The sequence below is a fragment of the Tenrec ecaudatus genome, chromosome 4 (genome assembly GCF_050624435.1).
Source record: "Tenrec ecaudatus isolate mTenEca1 chromosome 4, mTenEca1.hap1, whole genome shotgun sequence".
In the NCBI taxonomy this organism is placed as follows: Eukaryota; Metazoa; Chordata; class Mammalia; order Afrosoricida; family Tenrecidae; genus Tenrec; species Tenrec ecaudatus.
In genome coordinates, this window is record NC_134533.1 from 37,273,980 (window position 1) to 37,293,425 (window position 19,446).

At 48.5% G+C, this 19,446-nt stretch overlaps 1 protein-coding gene across 1 annotated transcript in view; it reads right to left on the minus strand.

The window, feature by feature from the left end:
* KIAA1549L (KIAA1549 like) overlaps positions 1-19,446 on the minus strand; it is a 107,766-nt gene that overhangs the window by 42,700 nt on the left and 45,620 nt on the right. Inside the window, exons 12-13 of the mRNA XM_075547687.1 lie at positions 12,875-13,065; positions 10,110-10,237 (exon numbers count right to left, since the gene is read on the minus strand). Of these exons, the coding sequence (XP_075403802.1) occupies positions 10,110-10,237; positions 12,875-13,065 (319 nt within the window). The remainder of the gene's footprint in view (positions 1-10,109; positions 10,238-12,874; positions 13,066-19,446) is intronic.

Consider the following 19,446-nt stretch of genomic DNA (forward strand, 5'->3'; position numbering starts at 1 on the left):
AAAGCGACCGCTTCTAATGACATTAAGGCCGGAAGCGTGCCTTTGTTGGCCCACTGGTCACAGTGCTCGCTCAGGACACATGCTTCTCTTTCTAAAAGCCTAGTCTCCAGGGATTTGGTTTTGGTCCCTTTCATTTGTCTAAGACAAGAGAGCCAAGAAATAACCACCAGAGAAACGAATTTAAAGTTACAGACAACTCCCCTAATTAAGTAGATTTCTGCCTACGCTCTGTTAAATTAGTCCTCCCTTAGATACGTGTTGGGATTGCGGGCACGCCAGTCAGCCTTGCGCTCCAGTCGTCCCGCTGACAGGAGACGTTCCAGGCCCGTGGTATCTTGCTGGTTTCCTGTTCCCCAAGCGTAGGCCCATGGAGTGACTAAGAAAGACAGCTTACTGAGAATGGCTTGGGCAGAGAGAAATTAAGCCCACTCAAACAACTAAATGAGTAAACCATTTAGGAGCAAAATAGGTGCTATAGAAAACATGAATGCACTAGAAATGTATTTATCTTTCTTCCTGTCTGCTCAAGAGATTGGAATGTTATTTAAATTATTGAGAAATGCTTAGTTATATCATTTTGTCACTTACTATAATCACAGAAGATTTGTCAAATTACGTCAAGTAAATTGTTACTGGGGAATGTGAAAAAAACACCTCCCTGAGTCTAACAACGTGTTATACATGAAACATCTTTTTTTTTTTTTTGGTGGGGGTGGGCTTACTTGCAAATAGCAGGCCACCAAGTAGCCAACTGCACAGGAAAATCTCTATTCATACGTGTTGCCAGTGGCATCGATGTGTTTGGTACGTAGTTTTTCTGGGCCTCTTTTGCCTGGCCACCATCATCTCCCTCCTGGAAAGATGTTGTAGAAACTATCTTTGACAGCCTCCACAATGGCTTCTGCCTCCCGAGAGTCACCCCCACCCACAGTGAGTAGGAAAGACCCGTGTCCACGTGCAAAATGGCAGACGTGGCAATATGCTGCTTCAGAGCTAGGCAACACAAGATACTGTGGCTTCGATCGTGTTCTCTCTTGGATCATTTACTTGGGGGGAAAGCCAGCTGCCATGTGGCGTGGGCACGTGCACAGTTCTGTGCAGACGTCCGTGTGGAAAGGACTCGAGGCCTCCTGCCAACTGCCGATGTGAATGAGCCATTTTGGACGTGGCCCACCAAGCCCACCCTTTGGTGACTACAGTCCCCTGCAAAACATCTTAACTGAGACCTCATGAGAGACCCTGAGTCAGAACCACCTGGCTAAGCCATTTGTGAATCTCTGATCCACAGAGACTATGTGCAACAACATACATCTTGGCCTTAAAACAAAAGGTTGGTGGTTCAAACCTATCCACAGGCCAGCAGAAGAAAGACCTGGAGATCTGCTTCCAGGAAGATTACAACCCAGCAAACCTATGGGGCAGTTCCACCCGATCCCATGGGCCAAGAGGAGTTGGAATTGGCTCAGGGGCTCCTACAACATCAACATCCGTTAGGGTAACTTGTTGTACAGCAGTAGCTAACACTCCTGAGGAGCCTCCAATCCTGTCTCCTACTCACACAATAGTCCACCAGCAGCCAGCGTGGATCAGATTTTCCCAAAGTAGTCATGCCATGCTACTTTTCTGCCTCATAACCTTTTGAGGTTTCATCTCCCTCCAACAACCCCCCAGTGTCTTTACTCTGGCCTGCAAGGCATAGGGCTGGCTGCATCTCTCCCCTTTCCCCCAGTCACTCTCTTCCAGCCACGATGGTCTCCCTTCTTATTTCCAACATGGACCTTTTATGTCAACTGCTCTCTCGGCCTGGGATGCTCTCTCCCTCAAGCCTTCTATGTCCGACTCCAAAAAGAAGCCCCCAGGACCTTCCATCTACAGGAGCCCCTTTGGGAGATATAAAAAGACTGTTCCCAGCTTGTCTCCCCCAAATATAGGTCAGTCCTAGGACAATGCTAATGGTAAATGATTGGCAAGCTATTCTCCCTGAAGGCATTCAGCCATCCAGAGCAATCAGAGGATTGTCTGGTCCACGGTAGGTGGGGCTCACACCCTTTGCAAGGGATAGTGATTGTTTCCCTGGAGAGCTTACAGCAGCTCAAACCTGCTCAGTGACATCCAAAGTTAGGCTGCCATCCCAAATCTAGGATCCGCCCATCTTGTCACACCCCCAACCCCTTCCCTTCCTGTTGTGTGGATACCCCTAGATCAGTGGTTCCTAATGCTGTGGCCCTCTAACACAGTTCCTCACGTTGCGGTGACCCCCTCCCAACCATGAAATTATTTTCATTGCTACTTCATAACTGTAATTTTGCTACTGTTATGAATTGGGCAACCCCAGTGAAAGGGTTGTTCGACTCCACAAGGGGTGGCGACCCACAGGTTGAGAATCGCTGCCCTAGATCATTCCCCCTCCCATTACTGTATTACCTATAGTATAACCCCTTCCTGTGACATATGCCTTCACCTGTAATCACGGGGCTTGCACACACCCCAAATATACATAAGTCTTGGCTAGAAATAAATCCCTCTCTCTTCAACCCTCTCCTCCGCCCACACTGTGCGCAAACCTGGCTGGTGATATCATGCGATCCAGGAGGTGAGCATGCTACCATGAAATGTGTCTGACTCCTTCATTTTACTTTCTCTTCTATCTCTCTTATTCTCTATGACTTTACTATAATCTTTATATATCATAACCGTACAATTACGCCCACCGGACCCGTGATAGTGTGAGGGGCTGGTTTCCCCCACACCCTCTCACCACCCTGTTCTTTCTTCATAGCAGTTACCACTACTGATTTATTGTTATGATTTACAGCCTCCCTCCATCTCTGCTACTAGACTGGAAGCTCCATGCTTGCCCATCTTTTTAAAAGGCGGATGCCCACTGCTTGTAATAATAGCTCACACGTAGCTGACTTTCAACAAGAATTTGTTGACTGACTGAACGAGTCCACTTTCCTACACTGGAAAAGAAGACATTGCTAGAACCTGCAGATCAGGTAAAACATGTAGAAGTTGAAGTCATGCGATCGCTAAACTGTTTGAAGTGACATGTGCTTACTGCTCCGGGTCGCGGCTGCTGCATGAGCAGGGGTACAGTGGGCAGTAAAACAATGCACCGCCGGGAACGAGCCAAACTACAGCTCTTTTCTGTGCTCTCTTGCAAAAGTGCCATGAGCAGATTGGCACAACTCCTCTAGGCTATCCTCCCGCAGATAAAAAGGGTCTTAGAGTATGCTATATGGCAAACGCACATGAAAGGACATTACATTATCATTAATACATTCATATATAAAACATTGTGTGTGGACAGAAGGTTTGGGGTAATTTTAGTGCGTCATTAGCCTTGAAAGGCAAGGGCACTGGAGAACGCTGAAGGAAGCATCCTGGTTAAATGGAGGAAACATTCTACAACACCATCCATCAGCACAGCAAATGCAACCCAACCACCATCTCAGATCCAGTTATGCTCTCTGGGCATGGCTGGCTTTCACCAGTAAAGCAGGCTGAGAAGGTCAACTTCATTTCTTCCTGTCTGAATTGGCATGGACGGAGGCTTCCCACTTAAGACAGAAGGGTCTTAAACAACCCATGGTCTTTATTTCTGAATTTTTCATCCAAGCTCAAATATACATAATCTGGCACTGCTGACCGGGTAATAAGTGAGTCTGCACTTCTCTGGGGAAAAGGAAGAGGAGGAGGTGGAGGAGGTGGAGGAGGAGGAGGAGGAGGAGGAGGAGGAGGAGAAAAGAATAAACACTGGAATTGTTTTTGAGTTAAAATCTTTCACAAATCTTTCTTTCCCCCCCTACATTCTTGAGCTCCCTGAGGTCCCTGCAGAGAGAGTGGTACTCTGTCGTGTATTCTCGGTAACCCTTGTCGACCATCCCCTTGCTCTGTGTGAATCACGAGAAAGAGAAAGCAAGGCCTGGCTAGGTTCTGAGGGCGGCACTGGAGTCTCTCTGTAATGCAAGGACTGTTTGCTTCTAAATGACTGGAGATGCAAGTACAAGTTCCATGCCACACTCATGAATGCACTGTCCATTTTCTCTTGGAGAATAAGCCATGCTTTGATCTGTTGCATGTGTACATATATAGCGTTGCTAGGAGGCTGACATGACTGGACCACACGCACCAGCAACACCACCTCGAGAGGGGTTTCAGCTCCGAAGTTGCAGTGTCTTCTTTTGAATTGTTTTGCTTCCAAAAATTCCAACTCTCGGGCATCCTTCCCAGTTATAGTTAAACACCACCATGAAAAAAACTTTATAATGATAAGTTCTGATAGGCTTGAAGCTATGAGGACATTGAGTTTCTGGAAGGGATCATGCCCACGACGCGGCCAGCAGCATAGTGTCTTTTCACTTCAAAGTGCTGATTTTAATAAAAGGAGATCGGAGGCCACAGATAATCTTTTGGAAAATAGAACCAAGTTTAAAATGATGGCCTGGTAGATTAACACTAACCATAGGTATTAATGCTAAGAACGGATACTGTAACGGATAGAGCACCATAAGAAAACAACACCGAACATTCCAGAGTAATCTCTTCTTAGAAGCTGTAACACATAATAAAGTCTCCAGTACTTGTTGGAAGCCAACTGGGATAGTTAGGTTTTTGGTGCCAACATGGCACCTCTAAGAAGAAATGGGTGGAATCTAGATTGTCAATCAGGTCCAAACTTGATGACCTCATTTGAGAGTCATTGGTTCTCTGGAGGTGGGCCACTCTCCAGCCTTCACTTTCCTGTTGATGAGTCACCCTGAGACCTCTAAGAGCCCTGTGATGTGGCCACTGCCATTGGATCCACAAGACTTCACCCACTGGCCCGTGATCTCCCTTCATTTTGCATCATTGCTTGTGGCTGCATGAGTCTGAAGAGGGATTTATGGGCTAGTATCAGACTTATGGACTTGATATGGACTGGAAAACTGGGATATTTTCCTGACATATAACTCCTTGTTAGAAAGCTCTCTCTTACATATATATGAATGTCTCTGGACATTTGTTTTTCTAGTTAACCCAGCCTAACACACTAGGATACCTTGGGAGTGGGGTAATAGAGAAACAAATCATAGAGATGGAGAGCGGAGGCTGGTCCGACCTCAGTCTTGTCACAGAGTTTCTTCTTTGGCTAGCCGGAGGTCAGATATGGCTGTGCAGTTTACTGGGTTGTTTTCCAGAAAGGACAAGGGACGTGAAGGTTTTGATTCCAAGTAGTTGTTTTTGGTTAGTCCTGTCTAACCAAAACTAATGTGACAAAGGTGAATTTTGAGCTCTGAAATCGCCCTTTGAACTCCTCTGAGACCATACTGCTCAGTCCACATGGCTGACAGAAGGCCTGGCCCTGGCTTGATGCAGCCTGAGGCAAAAGGCAATGTTGCATATGAATGGGATAGTTTAGATAAGGAAGAATTAAATCTGTCAGTTTTAAGAATTGTGTTTAAGGATCTGGCTGTACTAGAATTATATTGATCTTTTCTTCTACTTATTGTTATTGATATTATGTGTAGTAGAGATGATTATTGGGAAATATGAAATAGTGAGTTTGTAAGTCTACTGGCTTCAGCCATTAAATTGGATCTTTAATAGGTATAGGACATGCCTGCTTAGAAAAGGCAAGCCCCGCCCAGTGCCTTGAGTGCTCAGGACATTTGCAGTTGAACAGACTTGCTAAAAAAGCTGTTGGCAGACTGAAGAAACAAAGAAGTCATTTTTTGACCATTTTGAATTTTGAACTGGAAGTTTGATCCTGATGTGTGAAAAATTTGGAGACATGGAAAAACTCTCCTCTCTAGGACTGAAAGTTAAAGGTAGTCTATAGGCAGCCCGAAATGCTTGACAGGTGATCACCTGGATCCATTTGTTGAAAAGGAGTGGGAGAAAAGCAACAACAGAGAGACAGGTTGAGTCTGGCCACTGACAGCCATGGAGCTGGTTCACAGGGACTAGAGAAGACGAGAGCGGGTTGGTTGGTCTGAAGTTTAAAGAGTTATGCTGAACCTGAGCCTATGGCATGACCTACCCCAAAGGGGCTAGGGTTGTTGAGAATTTGTGAAAGGTCCATGGTTGAAAGGCGAGGCAGCCAATGGGTACCCTGGTGAGGCTAAGTGAGGCCGCCCACACTGAGTTGACCAGAACCTGACCAGATGAAGACAAGATTTTTGAGCCTGTGAACTCACAAGGATGTGGGCTCACAAGGTTCCAACAGGAATGAAGGTTCTTCACATCAAAAACACACTTGTCTCCTCAGAGCACTGGGCTGATATAAGTGGGCAGTATAGAAATTGGATATCCAAAATGCAGGGGATAAAGGCAAGAAGTGGCTGGCTTACACATTTTCATGGGTTGGGGAATATTTTGATAGGACTACGGTGTAGGTGTTCACATAACTGCAATCGTTAGGCACATAATAGTTTCGCTGTGTTCACTTATAGAAAAGCATGTTTAAGTGGGGCTGGCACAGTTTTAGTTGAATGCATTTTAGTTTTATCCTCTTAGGCACATATGATTTTACTACTGTCTTGTTTTTAAAATTATATATGGCTAAAGAATTGTGTACAAGTTCCAAGTTGGCAAAGGGTGGACCGTGATAGTTTTTTTGTGTTCCAACATGGCACCTGTAAGAAGACCTGTATGGGTGGAGTTTAGACTGTCAATCAGGTCGCAACTTGGCCTCCTTTGGAAGTACCAACCGAGATAAATGGCTCTCTGGTGGCAGGCCACTCTCTCCCTGCCTTCACTTTCCTGTTGATGAGTCATGCTGAGACCTGTGGGAACCCAGAGATGCTTCCACTGCCATTGGATCCACAAGACTTTTCACTCACCAGCTGTGATCGTCCTGCATTTTGCATCATTGCTTGTGGCTGTGTGAGTCTGAAGAGGGATTTATGAACTAATATCAGACTTACGGACTAGAGTCAGACTTATGGACCTGACCTGGACTGGACTGGGATGTTTTCCTGATGGATTTGTTTTCCTAGTTAACCCAGCCTAACACACCAACAACATGATTTTAAAAAGAGCCTTCCTGTTTCCTCCAATGTTGGTTTTTTTCCTCCTTTCTTCCCTCCTTCCTCTGGTTCATCTTCCCATGCAATAAAAACCCACTGCCATTGGGTCAATTCTGACCCTACGGAGGGTGTCTGAGCCTGTCAATCTTTCTGGTAGCAGATGCGTCATCTTTCTCCCATGGAGTGGTTGGTGGGTTTGAACTATAACCTCATGTTCACAGCCCCATGCTTAAATCCAATAAAATACCTCACTAGTTCTCTTGGTTAGAGTCTAACCTCGTAGAAGGGAGCCCTTTGCTAAAATGGGCAGGTGCAGCCTCCCCTGAAAGCCTAGCCTCAAATTCAACACACGTCAGCAACCATCGTGTGGTACATTCAATGTCATTTCTGTTGGAAAATTCCAAAGCTCAAGTTCAGTGAATGGAAACCTGTGGTGAAACGGAAGCACCCGACTCTGATAATGCAGCAGTGTTCAATTTATGGCAAACATAAAATGCAACCAAGTACTCTCTACCCGGAGAAACGGGGGCTTTTAAACAAAACAAACACATAAAATCCTCCACGGGGGGAAGTATCAGCAATTTAGCTATCTACTCATCTGTTGTGATATCTGACTCTGATCCTTAAGTAAGCCAAGTGACCCCAGCAGAGGAAGGAGGCAGGCAGGAGGGGTGGACAACCAAGAAGGCAGCAGTCAGCACGCACACGGGGTGCTGAAGAGTGAGCAGTGAGCCAGGGGTGGGGAGCACTAGTGCCCACAACGGGCTCCGTGTCTGCTCCTCTGTGGGTGAGGCGCAGGGGCAGAGAGAGGCATCAGTGATGTGAACTGACTGGCAGAGGAGTCTGTCCATAGTGCATTTTTTAAGCACGGAGAAAGGGCAGGGAACAATACGCACAGTGACTGCATTTTAGAAAATCCAACAAAGCCACACAGCACGAGACAAAGAGACGCACGTGTTGTCAAACGCATAGAAGGCTGAGAGAGATACATCCTGAGTTATTCAAGGTCACTATCAGACTAGCCTTGGGTGAGGGGGGGCATCTGGGAAACAGTGCGTTTTGGCTTTATTTAGCTCTAAAATAAAAATCCATTGTCGTGCAGCAGATTTCAAATCATGGAGGCCGTATGTACCAGAGGAGGACTGAGCTTCTGCGGGTTCTCGACGGCTTATTTCTGGAAAGTTGATCACCACACCTTTCTTCCGAGGTGTTTGTCAATGGGTGGGCTTGCACCGCCAGCAGAGGGCGTTCACCACACGCACCCCTCGGGGACTTCTTTAACACTTTAATACTAGACAGCTATGAAGGAAGGGACGGAGGGATGGCGAGGGGATCCGAGGACAGTGGGTGGCAGGCACTAGCTAGGGAGGGTGACAACGGCAACAGGGAAAACTACAAACTACCCCCCACCCCCCGAGGCCTCAGTCACTTCTCATACTACCTGATCGTAGATAAAGGACTCATCCCCTCTCCACAAGCTCCAGGGCTCCTCTGACTGTGCCGCATGGCCAGAGAGGGTGGGGCAGGATCTCAAGTGATCCTCGGTAGGGCAGAGAGCCCAGGAAAACCCCCATGTTGTACCCTCATTCTGATGAGGGAAGCCCAGTGTCTCAGTCACAGGACACAAAGAATTGGGGCATAAAAAAATAAGAACTGAATCCACAAGACAGCTTAACTAAGCTCTTTAAATAGTAGCTGGAAGTGGGAACAGGGCACACGTTTCCCCTGCAGAATAGAAGACACTGTGCTATTCCCTCTTTTCTGTTGATTTCTTTCTTTCTCTGTCAGAAAAGGGGGTATTTAAAAACAAAACGCTCCCAATCGCTTCAAGAGAGAGTCCCTGAAGCACTCTTGCTCAAGTCCATTTTAAAAGGGAAGTACAGATCAACCCTGCTTTCAAAGGGTGCCGAGAGCTGGAAAGCAGGAAAAGAGGAAACAGGAATGACGGAGTGCAGTCACATGGGGAGGACTGTAGCCGAGGCCAGGTAACAGAGGCTGCATAAATGAATGAGTGGGAACATGATTTCCTCTGTAAGCTTTCACCCAGCACACAATTAAAGGAAAAACACAAACATACTAGTAAAGGTAAACAAAAAGAAAACAAAGCGTTGGTAACTGAGGGCCAGCTTCCTTGGCTTTTCACCCGGCATTTTTGAAAGTTCATCCACAACCTTTTGAAATCCTAAAGGAATGTGTCTGCTTTGAGTGGCAGACACTCACTCACTGACATTCAGTCAAATCTGACATTCAGTGACCCTAAGGGACAGGGTAGAATGGCCCCTGTGGGTTTCCGAGACTAATAATCCTTGGCAGGAGTAGAAAGCCCCACTTTTCTCCAGAGGAGTGGTTAGTGGCTTTGAACTGCTGACCTTGTGGTTAGCAGCCAGATGTGTAACCAATACACCACCAGGGCTCCTTGAGTGCCAGTCTTATGTACTTTAAAACGTGGGCTTCCATAGCCTCCTCATCTGGGATTCAGCATCACACACAGGAGACGGGCATGGGGAGGGGTCAGAACAAAGATGGGGCTTGGATGGAGGGGAAAGCCACACAGTGAGGCCCCAGTCACCCAGCCTTCAGAGGTCGTGAAAACGCATCTGTGATGACATGAGAGAACTGGAGCAAACAGGCAGAAGCATGGGACTGGTTTTTAGGGTGACAGACAGATTCCTTTGTGGTTCTGGTGGGGAGAGATGGATTTGCCACATCTGGGTTCACTGATGGCTACTGAACCCCTGAAACTGACCAGGGGAGAGACACAAACGAGGGGCGCCTCAGGGACAAGCAGTGCTCCAAAGACCTGCCACCTTAGTGCACCTGATGCTAGAAATGAAGAAAAATCTCTCTGCGATAACCAAGTTGTTTGGTATAGTTTTCCTCCCTCCCCTGGGGCATGGACAATTCTGTAAGAGCACACGGGGACGGGGGTGGGGGGTGGTGTGTGTGAGACAGAACAACCGGAGGAGGAGGAGAAGGAGGGGGGGGAGGAGGAGGAGATCAGAGGGAGGGATCATGTGTGTGCGTGTGTGCACGCGTGTGGCGTGGGTGGGATGGCGCCGGGGTGGTGCTTGGCAGGGCCGGCGTCTCAGGTCTCACCGTTTCTCTTCCTGGCCTCCTCCTTTGTCACTTTCTGCTGTGCCATTACATTCTGGGGCGAGTGCCTCCCGGAGCTGGCCTTCCCTGATTCGTTGCTGAGGACAGAGCCATTCTCACTGGGAGACCTGCTGGAGGTAACCATAGCAACAGGGGAGACAGTAAGTTTTGACTGGAGCAGCCTCCTCTCAAGGTTATTTTCTTTGCCCAGTTTACATCTATCTGTAGCCTTGCATTCCAGGTCCTATCCACAAAGAAGTGGCACTGAGGAAGAGGGTGGGGGTGGGGAGACAACCCCTCCGGGACCGCAGGGGTTAACGTCCTGGTTGTTCCCAAGCCAGTGTGCTGGTGTGGTCAGCTCTGCGGAGAAGTTCTGCGGCCACCTCTTTTTCCTTAACCCCGGTGACCATGGCAACGGTGGAGGGGGGCTGTTTGTGGAGCATTCCTTGCTTTGAAGGCACGGGACTCTGGATCGTGTTGCAGGACACGTGAAGAACCTGGGTGTCTTCATGCACAACGCATGGCTCTCTCTGCAGAACAGACACCGGGACTGACTGCCAACGCTCAGGTGCCCCCGGGCCGTTACTTCTCGCCTCTATCTCACCCACGAGCGCGGGCGCCCGCGCAGGCGCACCTACACCGTAGTGTGGCAGGCAGCGGTGCGTGGCCGCCGATATTTTGAGAGCACCCATGCGAACCAGCCATGGTCGGGAAATATGGTTTATGCGCCTACTCTCTCCCAGGCACAGCGCTGGGCACGCGGAGACAGAGCGATACTGACACCTCCTCAGCTCCCCGAATTCCCCTCAGGAACATTGATGCGTACCCAGGATCATGCGGAGAGCTTTCAAACCTGTGAATGAATCGTCAAGATCCTCCGGTTTGGGAATCTTCACCTTTGTTCAGCACGGGGGAAATCCCAAGCTGGAGATGGCAAAGTGGTTCGGCCAAGGTCAAACCAAGCCACACTCACTGCCATCGAGTCAATGCCGCTCACAGTGATCCCCTGTGGGTTTCCAAGATTGTGCTTCCGGGAGTAGAAAGCCCAGTTGTCTCCCACCTAGCTGCTGGTGGTTTCGAACTGCCGACCGTGCAGATCGCAGCCCAACGTGTAACCACCAAAGCAGTGCTGGGAAAATGGCAAGTTGAGCCTTTTCAGCATAGCCAGAGTGGCCGCCCTGCCAGTTTCCTACCATCTGATGAGGGAGGCCTTCCCTCACGGCAGGACATCACTTCCAGAACTTCTCTCTACTGACCTTCCTGTCAGCCCGTGGGTGGAAAATCAACCACCTTCCTCTCTGGAGAGGTCAGCAGGAGGCAGACATTAAGAGCCTTATCAAGCCTTTGGGAGCTCTAGTGGTATAGGAGATTAAACACTGGGCTACAAACCACAGGGTCATTAGTTCAAAACCATCACCCACGAAAGACAGATGCGGCTTCCCGTTCCCATAAACAGTTGTAGCCTTGGAAAACCACAGGGCGAGTAGTTCTACCCTGTCCTACAGGGTTGCTGTAACTTGGATTTAACTCAATGGCTGTGAGTTTTAGTGAGTTTTGAACAAACTTCTTGCTTTTCTATTGTCAACTGCCCAGATTCAGAAAATAAAGGCACATGGTCCCTAGCATGGAAAACTGCCTGGAATAAAATGTACTTGACTGGACAGTAAGCCGCTTCTTGTTCACAGCTCTTCCTTCTGTCCACTCCCTCCTCACACTCTGGGAATTTAGAAGTGTCGGTTCTATGCCCCTGAGTGCACGTGAGAGTGCTAAAGACCACAGACAATGAGAATTCACACCCACAACTTTGGATAAGGCCCCATCTTCCAAGATGATTCCATGGAATACTGGGGCCAAGTGAGAAATGCATCAGTCCACCCCAAAGCTCCACAGGTAAATTGATTCATATATTCCTTCATTGGAGACTATGAATGGCCATTCAAATGGCAAAGGCTCTTATCAATTCTCCAAAAGAGACCTATTTAATTTTGATTCATCCAGCATTTCCCAATCGATTAAGCTACAAACCTGGCTCTCTATAAAGCCCTTTTTGGAGTCCCTGAGCAGTACAAATAATTAATGTACTGGGTTGTTAACCGAAAGGGTGCTGGTTTGAATCCACCCAAAGGTGCCTTTGAGGAGAGTCCTGGTTATTTACCTCTTAAAAGTCAGCCCCTGAGAACCTTCTGGGCCAGTTCTACCCTGACACACCTGAGGTCGCCATGAGTCAGCACTGATTCATTTGAAACTGGCTTGGGCAGCACCCTAAAAAAAATCATTTCCTGAGGTGCTCTGATGTTTCTACTTAGTCTCTTTACCATCTATTTCCACATAGCAGCCAGAGTGCGGCTTTAAAACCACAAACCAGGCTCTGTGGGGCGCCTAGGGTAGACTTCTCTACACTACACGCCGGCAGACACGGCCTACGAGAAGAATGTCCAGTGACGTCTCATTGCCTGAAAAGTAAAGGTCAAGCCCCGGAGCCTTGCAGTTGAGACCCTCCACAATCATAACCTTCCCTAGATCCCCACCACTATGAACTCTCCAACCCAGGGCTGTTCGCCAGTTAGGTGGACGGGCCTCTCCCTGCCCTCCCCCAGCCGTCTCAGCTGGGCCTGCTTTTCTCCCTCCCCAGCTTCTGACAGGCCATCATCTTTCCTTCTCAAAGCCTGCTCTGAGCAGAAGGAAATTCTACCCGCTCACTTTCCCACCCAGCGCTTGGCTCATGCTTGGCTCATGCTTGGCTCATGCTGCAGGGGACCCCATCCTACCTCTTTCGGGTTTCTGTGGACTTGGCGGTCTTGATGGTGCTCCCGTCCGGAACGACATCTCTTTCCTGAGAGGCGGGGGTGTCTCTGATGGGGAGTGGGAGGACCACAGTTTCCTGAGTCACAGGGATGACCTCCTCATCGGCCCCTTGCTGGCCCAGGTGCTGCTTGGCATAATCAAAGCCTTGCACTGGCTGTAGGGAGGAAACCGATATGAACCAGATGTCTAGCAAGGTGACGGTACGGCAGGAAAGTGCATGCAATGGGGCCAGATCTGGTTCTCCAATAAATGAGAGTTAGCGCAAGACCCCGAGGTGAGTTCTGCCTTTTGGTATCAGAATGGCAATAGATAAACGTTGCTGGGAAATTACGAATCTTAAGAAAGTCGAGGAGCCCTGCTGGTGTAGTGGTTACACATTGGGCTGAGATCTGCAAGGTCAGCAAATACATGAGCAAGAGCAAACATATTTCAAGGATTTTAGAACATTTACTTTACGTCCACGGAGACTGCTAATTGGGAACCCTCTTCATGGATGTGCTAACGCAGGCCCTGTAGAATCTCCTGTCTAGAAGTACTGCAAGGTCCCTAAATTCAGCTCTCAGGGACCTGACAGGTGTGTGGTTTTCTCAAGACCCCGAAATGACTGTAAACGTCAATGTTCTCATCTGGGAAATGAGGATACATTTTTTCTGCTTTATCTCCTGATAATAAAAGGGGATTGCAGATCTGAAAACAGAGATGTGCTGCAAGATGTGAGGCAGCACAATCATTAATAATAAAATGGATGGAATTACTCTGTAATCCAGACTTCTCCCTTCAGCAGGCTGGCTCTCCAGTAACTCATTATAAAAAATTAGCAAGGCTTTTATGACACAGTGTTTAAAACCCCAAGTGAACAGGGCAGCTGTGAATAAAACCCAAGAGGCATCTATTAATGGGGTAATAAACCCAAGAGGCATGTTTGAGCAACTCCTGGCATGCCTCAGCTCCACTTTATATCCGAAGGAAGCACAAGAGAAAAACTGAGGAGGGGCAGTGCGGTGATTAAGAGCCACAGCTCCCCGAACCAGACTGCCTGGATTCAAATCCCGGCTCTCCATTTCCAAGCGGTGTGATTCTAAGTTACTGACATCCTCTGAGCTTCTGCTTCCCCATTTGTCAAATGGAGGGAGCAGCCGAGTGAACTCCATGAACCGTGCGTGTACGTGAGCGTGAGGTTCACCCACCCTCGGGGCTCCTTGGAGGATTCAACAAGTAAATTCATGCTCCATATTTCGCTCAGAGGAACGAAGTGAGAGTTCAATCAATAGCAGTTATTACTGCCATTCATACTACCACCAGTTCACAGTCTAGGTGACACGGACACGGGCGATTCTCTCCAAGGAAATGTAGGGATGAAACGCCACCAATCGAATTCGATCAGAACTGGTTGTGATCAGAAGCGCCTCCTTCCACAGCAAATGCAAGCGGGCTGCAGGTTTATGGAAGCTGGGGCCGCCCCATCACATCTTACCACTGTGCCTCAGGACTGGATGGAATTACGAAACCCGACAAAGTTGTCTCATTTTTTTAAAAAACAGTTTTATTGGGGTATATTTTTTATCCTGCTTGGATCCACAATCAATGGTCATGGCGGCAGCAGTCAGGAGATCAACAGCAGTCAGGAGATCAAGACAAGCTGTATTAGGTAAATCTGCTGCACAAGACCTCCTCAGAGTATTGAATTCAGAGCAAGAATGTTACTCTGAGGACTAAGGTGCGCCTGCCCTGAGCCATGGCATTCTCCATCTGCCTTGTATGGAGATGAAAATTGGACACTGAATGAGGAAGACTGAAGAAGAATCCCTGTAAGTGAAGTGTGGTGCTGGGGCAGAATATTGAAAGTACCATGGACTGCTAGAAAGACAGACTGATCTGTCTTGGAAAGAAATGCGCCTGGAGCTCTTCTTAGCGGCGGGTGGTGAGACTTCTTACATACTTCGCACATGCTTTCAGGAAAGAACTGTCCCTGGAGAAGGACATCGGCTTGGTCCACTGGAGGGGCAGTTAAAAAGAGGGGGGCCCTCAAGGAGGTGGGCTGACAATGCCTGCACCAATGGGCTCAAGCGGGAGAGCAACTGTGCTTTGTTCTGTTGCCCACAGAGGTGCTACGGGTTGAAGCTGGACTCAATGACACCTGACAACAACGTTGGCACACGATTCACGTATCACACAACTCAATAGTTCAGTCGCACCGATGCGTGTGCCAACAGCTCCTCAATCAATATTAGAACGTCTTCTTCATTCTTGTGCTCATCCTTAGTAGCTCCCCATTTCCCTCCGGACCTGCCCTGTCTCAGCCCCAAGGAACCATTCATCCAGTTCTGTCTCTACAGACTTAGCTATTCGGGATTTCTTGTACAGGAAACCATAAAATCAACACCAACAAGCACCTCACAACAACAACAATCCTCCACTTTCCAACTCATTCTGCATGAGAGCAAGGCTAGTCACATCCCTGGTCAACAGTCAGGGGGGCTCTGCGTGGGTCTTTGGGGGTTGCACATGATTACTGCTGCTAAGCTAAAGGTTGAGGCTCATTTCTACGCAGAAGTGCCTCGGAAGAAAGCTTGAAGACCTCCTTCCCCAAAATATCACTGTGGCCCACCCTGTGGAGCACAGTTCTTCTCTGCTCTGAAACCTTTGGGATTGCCAATAAGTTTGAACCAACCGGATGGTACCTGGTTTGGCACTTTGGTTTTATCTTGTTTTATTTTTGGTAGCTTTTCCATGGTGGATTCCTCCCATTCCCTAGGGAAACGTCCTCTGGGAAGCGTGATCACACTTAGAGAAATCCTATACAACAGACGTGCTATTATCCATGTGGAATGACTGGCATTCTCGGATGTTTCAGAAATAGTGCCTTGGGAACAGAAACCAAGATCTCTTCTTTTGTCTCCCCTATGTTGGTGCCTTTCAATGACTTGACAATGCTCCTAGAACACAGACTTGTCTGTTCTTCCCACACCAAGAGGTCACCGATTGATTCAACGTTAGAAATGTTTCTAGAAGTTGATTTTGTTCTCTTCAGCTTCACCTTTCCATTGGTTCCTGCCCTGGGGCGATGCTTCTAATTCATCTTTCCAGATCTGTGCTTGACAGGCCTCGCAAGGTATCAGCCTTACAACCATGTCTACTCCTGTTGCTCCCTCGTGAATCGTGTTTGACAGCACCCAACTGCATCTAGAAAGACATCTGAGGTCCTTCACAATCTGGCTGTGCCCACTTTCCCAGCCTCATCTCCTGTTGGCTTCTTTTCCGCTGTAGCCCCACACATTTTCTCATTCACTTCAGCTCCAACAACCATGATTGCGCCTTATATGTATTGCTGGAGATATAAAACTGAATAACAATGAATAACCAATGATTTCCTCAAGGGGCTCACAGTTTGGGCCTTGTTTGATATTACCAGTACAACCCTGAACATGGCATGGCGCATGCCAGTTAATCTTCACCATCGTTCCAGGAGGCTGGTATTGTGGCATTATTTCCACCTCAGCCGCACTTTTTACAACCCTGGTCTCACCACACCCTTGCCAGTAGTCAGTCAGTCTATCTATCTATCTATCTATCTATCTATCTATCTATCTATCTATCGAATGAATCCTTGTATTGTCAATAAAGAAACAGGTTTCTAGAGGCTGAGCAACTTATTTAGGCGTACACAGCTCCTCTGCTATGGAACTGGGTTTCAAACCCAGCTCTATATGATCCAGAGCTTGAACATCGAAACACAAAATTCTTCCCATGACCCCTCCCTCCTTTCCTTCTGCAGTCTGCCATCTTGGGCGGGCATCTCCTACGGAGACTGCTGGCTGGCAGCAAGGCGATGAACACCTCAAATGTCAGTAAGGCTTTCCAGGATGCAAGCTGGCTCTGGTCCTCCCTCCCCGTCACTCCCCATTCTCTCTGGATGGAGCCCCTCGCCCGTCACGCTGGGTTGAGGTTGTCTGCTTAGCGTACACTGCAGGTGTTGATGGGTAAGCAGCAAGTGAAATGCTGAGAAAGGGCCAGCCGAAAAGGCGGCTACTGTCATTAGGCTCATAATAACCAGCAATCACTGCCTGTCTTTGGTACTAAAAGCCTACAGAGCACTTACACCTTATTTCATCCTCACAAACCCCACGCCCCGCTTGCCCCGAGGTCAAACACCACCGCCTTCCTTGTGCAGATAAGACAACAGACACTCAGAGCGGTTCCGTGACTTGCCAGAGATCCCACAGCTAAGTGGGAACTAAAACCCTCTCAGTGTCCGGAGAGGTCACTAACTGTCAATGCTCAACTTGAAACTCACTGGAGATGAACCGGCGACGCAGCAACAGTCAAAAGTCACCATGAGGTCTGAATAACCACTTCAGTGGGATCTTACAAAACTAGCACATCAAAAATAATCTCCAATAATTGCCAGGGCAGACATGCCACCCCGACCTTTTACGGAAAAAAATGCATGTGCGCCGCGGTATGTGAATTCAGCACGTGCAGCCGGTTTTAAACAATGTCCAGTCACTAGCTCGATTGCACGGCAGCCTATATAAGTGAGTGCCGTGATCACGCCCATGGTACAGATGGGAAACCCGAGGCACAAAGAGGCTATATGACTTGCCCAAGGTCATCCAGAGACTGTTCCAGAGAGAAGGGACAGTTGGCTCTCCTGGGGTGGAGGGGCAGTGATTGTCCCAAGTGGGTTTTCATGCCAAACCTGGGGGGCTCTTCAAGCGCCATCCTAAGTCAGGCGGTGGTCCCACCGACGTTCTCCAAAGGCCGCCTGCTCCAGGTGCCACGTTCTTTAGTTATAGGAAGGACACGACTAGAGGCAGTCCGTCCAATGATAAAGAGCGCAGACACGTGAATGAGAAAGACAGGAGGCGGGCAAGGCATGAGCCCTGGTCCTCCAGCCTGTCTCCACATTCTCCCTGTAGAAGCCCAGCTGACAACCATGGGAACAGGGGTGGGTCTGTAGTACCTGGTCTCTGAAGAGGGTGCAGGCAGGCATCCACGCCCTGGCCTCAGCTCCCAGCAGGCACACTCACCGCCTCTGCTGAGCATGTTCAATTAATTACTGAGCCTCAGCGACAGCCCCAGGACCATCCTCTGTCACTGCCGCCTGCATTCTAAAGACGCAGTGATGTCCCTGGGATTCTTCGCCTAGCCTATGGATTGGGGGTGAAGGCTAACTTTCCCATTCAGCCTCGTCGCCCCCTGGCATTAATTGAATTCTGCTCACACACACGGATTGTGAGAAGTGATTGCCGGCAGCTCGCTCTCCTCCCTTCAACGCTGCAGTGTCCCTGGGTTCCAACAGCAGACGGACTGCGGTAAGAAAGAGGCAGTTCCACTCTGCTGCTTTCCCGGGGTAAAAGGGCTTTGGAAATCAGAGTGCGTAGCCCAGTTTCATTGAGGAAAAACACCAAGCACCGTCACCATGGCACTGCCTCCCCCCTGCTTCCCCCCCCCCCCCCCGCCCATCATCAACAGCAGAACACACAAGAGAAGGTTAAATATTCTGGCGGAATATAAATATGCTTGATGTCAACATCAGCCAGGAACCTCACAAAGCACAATGCACCGGAGAGGAACATCAAAGGACCCCTGACTCCAGTAGACAGAAACTGTTTTGGAAATGTTGATGGCAACTTATGTACCAGTGTGCTAGATACTATGAACTGATGGAATGTTCTAAGATTTCTAAAAGGCCCCTCAATAAAGTGATTAATGAAAAGACAAAACCAAACCAAAACAAGGCAGGAACCTTTATGCTAATGACAACACGCACGGCCCATCCCCCAAATTCATCTCCACCTCGAATCGTACCATCAGACCAATCACTAGGATAACGTCTCAATGATGTACCACGGCAACTGCTTTATAACTATTATCAGCAAGATTTTACCTACATGTGACATTAATGATACTGTTTGATAATCTATGCATTATATTGGGTTACCTTTCTTTGGAATGGGAAAAAAATAGAGATTTATTATTTATTATTAAGTAGGGGCGTTGCTGAGAGCCCCAGCCATGCCTGGGCTCCAGCCTCAGACAGCTCTCCCGCCGTTAGGTATGCTGCCACCGTGTGCTGTCCAACAGAGCTCGGCAAATTCAGAAAACCCCAGTTTCATCTGTGACCCAACAAGGCCATTGACAACCTCAGTGTGACGTGTTTTGCATTTCAAGATTCAGCTGCAATTAGATTCTGGTAATGACTGTCACGTCTGAAAGGCACACACTATAACTAAGCTCAGGGGGAAATAAAATGCCCCTTCTTGGAAAAACTTCCATTTCCCCCTGCCTGGGTCATCTCCAGCACACCCTCCTTACCAGCATCGTTCTGTACCTGAGACGCGGGTGCCTCGGTGGCGACAGGAACAGAGCTACGTTCCTTGGGGGTTGGCTATTTGGGGCACAGTGTCTGCTCGAGCCACAGCTTCAAAACCCTTTAGTTCCTGGAGTGAGCGATGAGCACCCAGAAAGAACGAGACACGGAGCGGAACCCCTTGCAGGAGCCACGTCCATGGCTGCTGTGCATGTCAAGGTG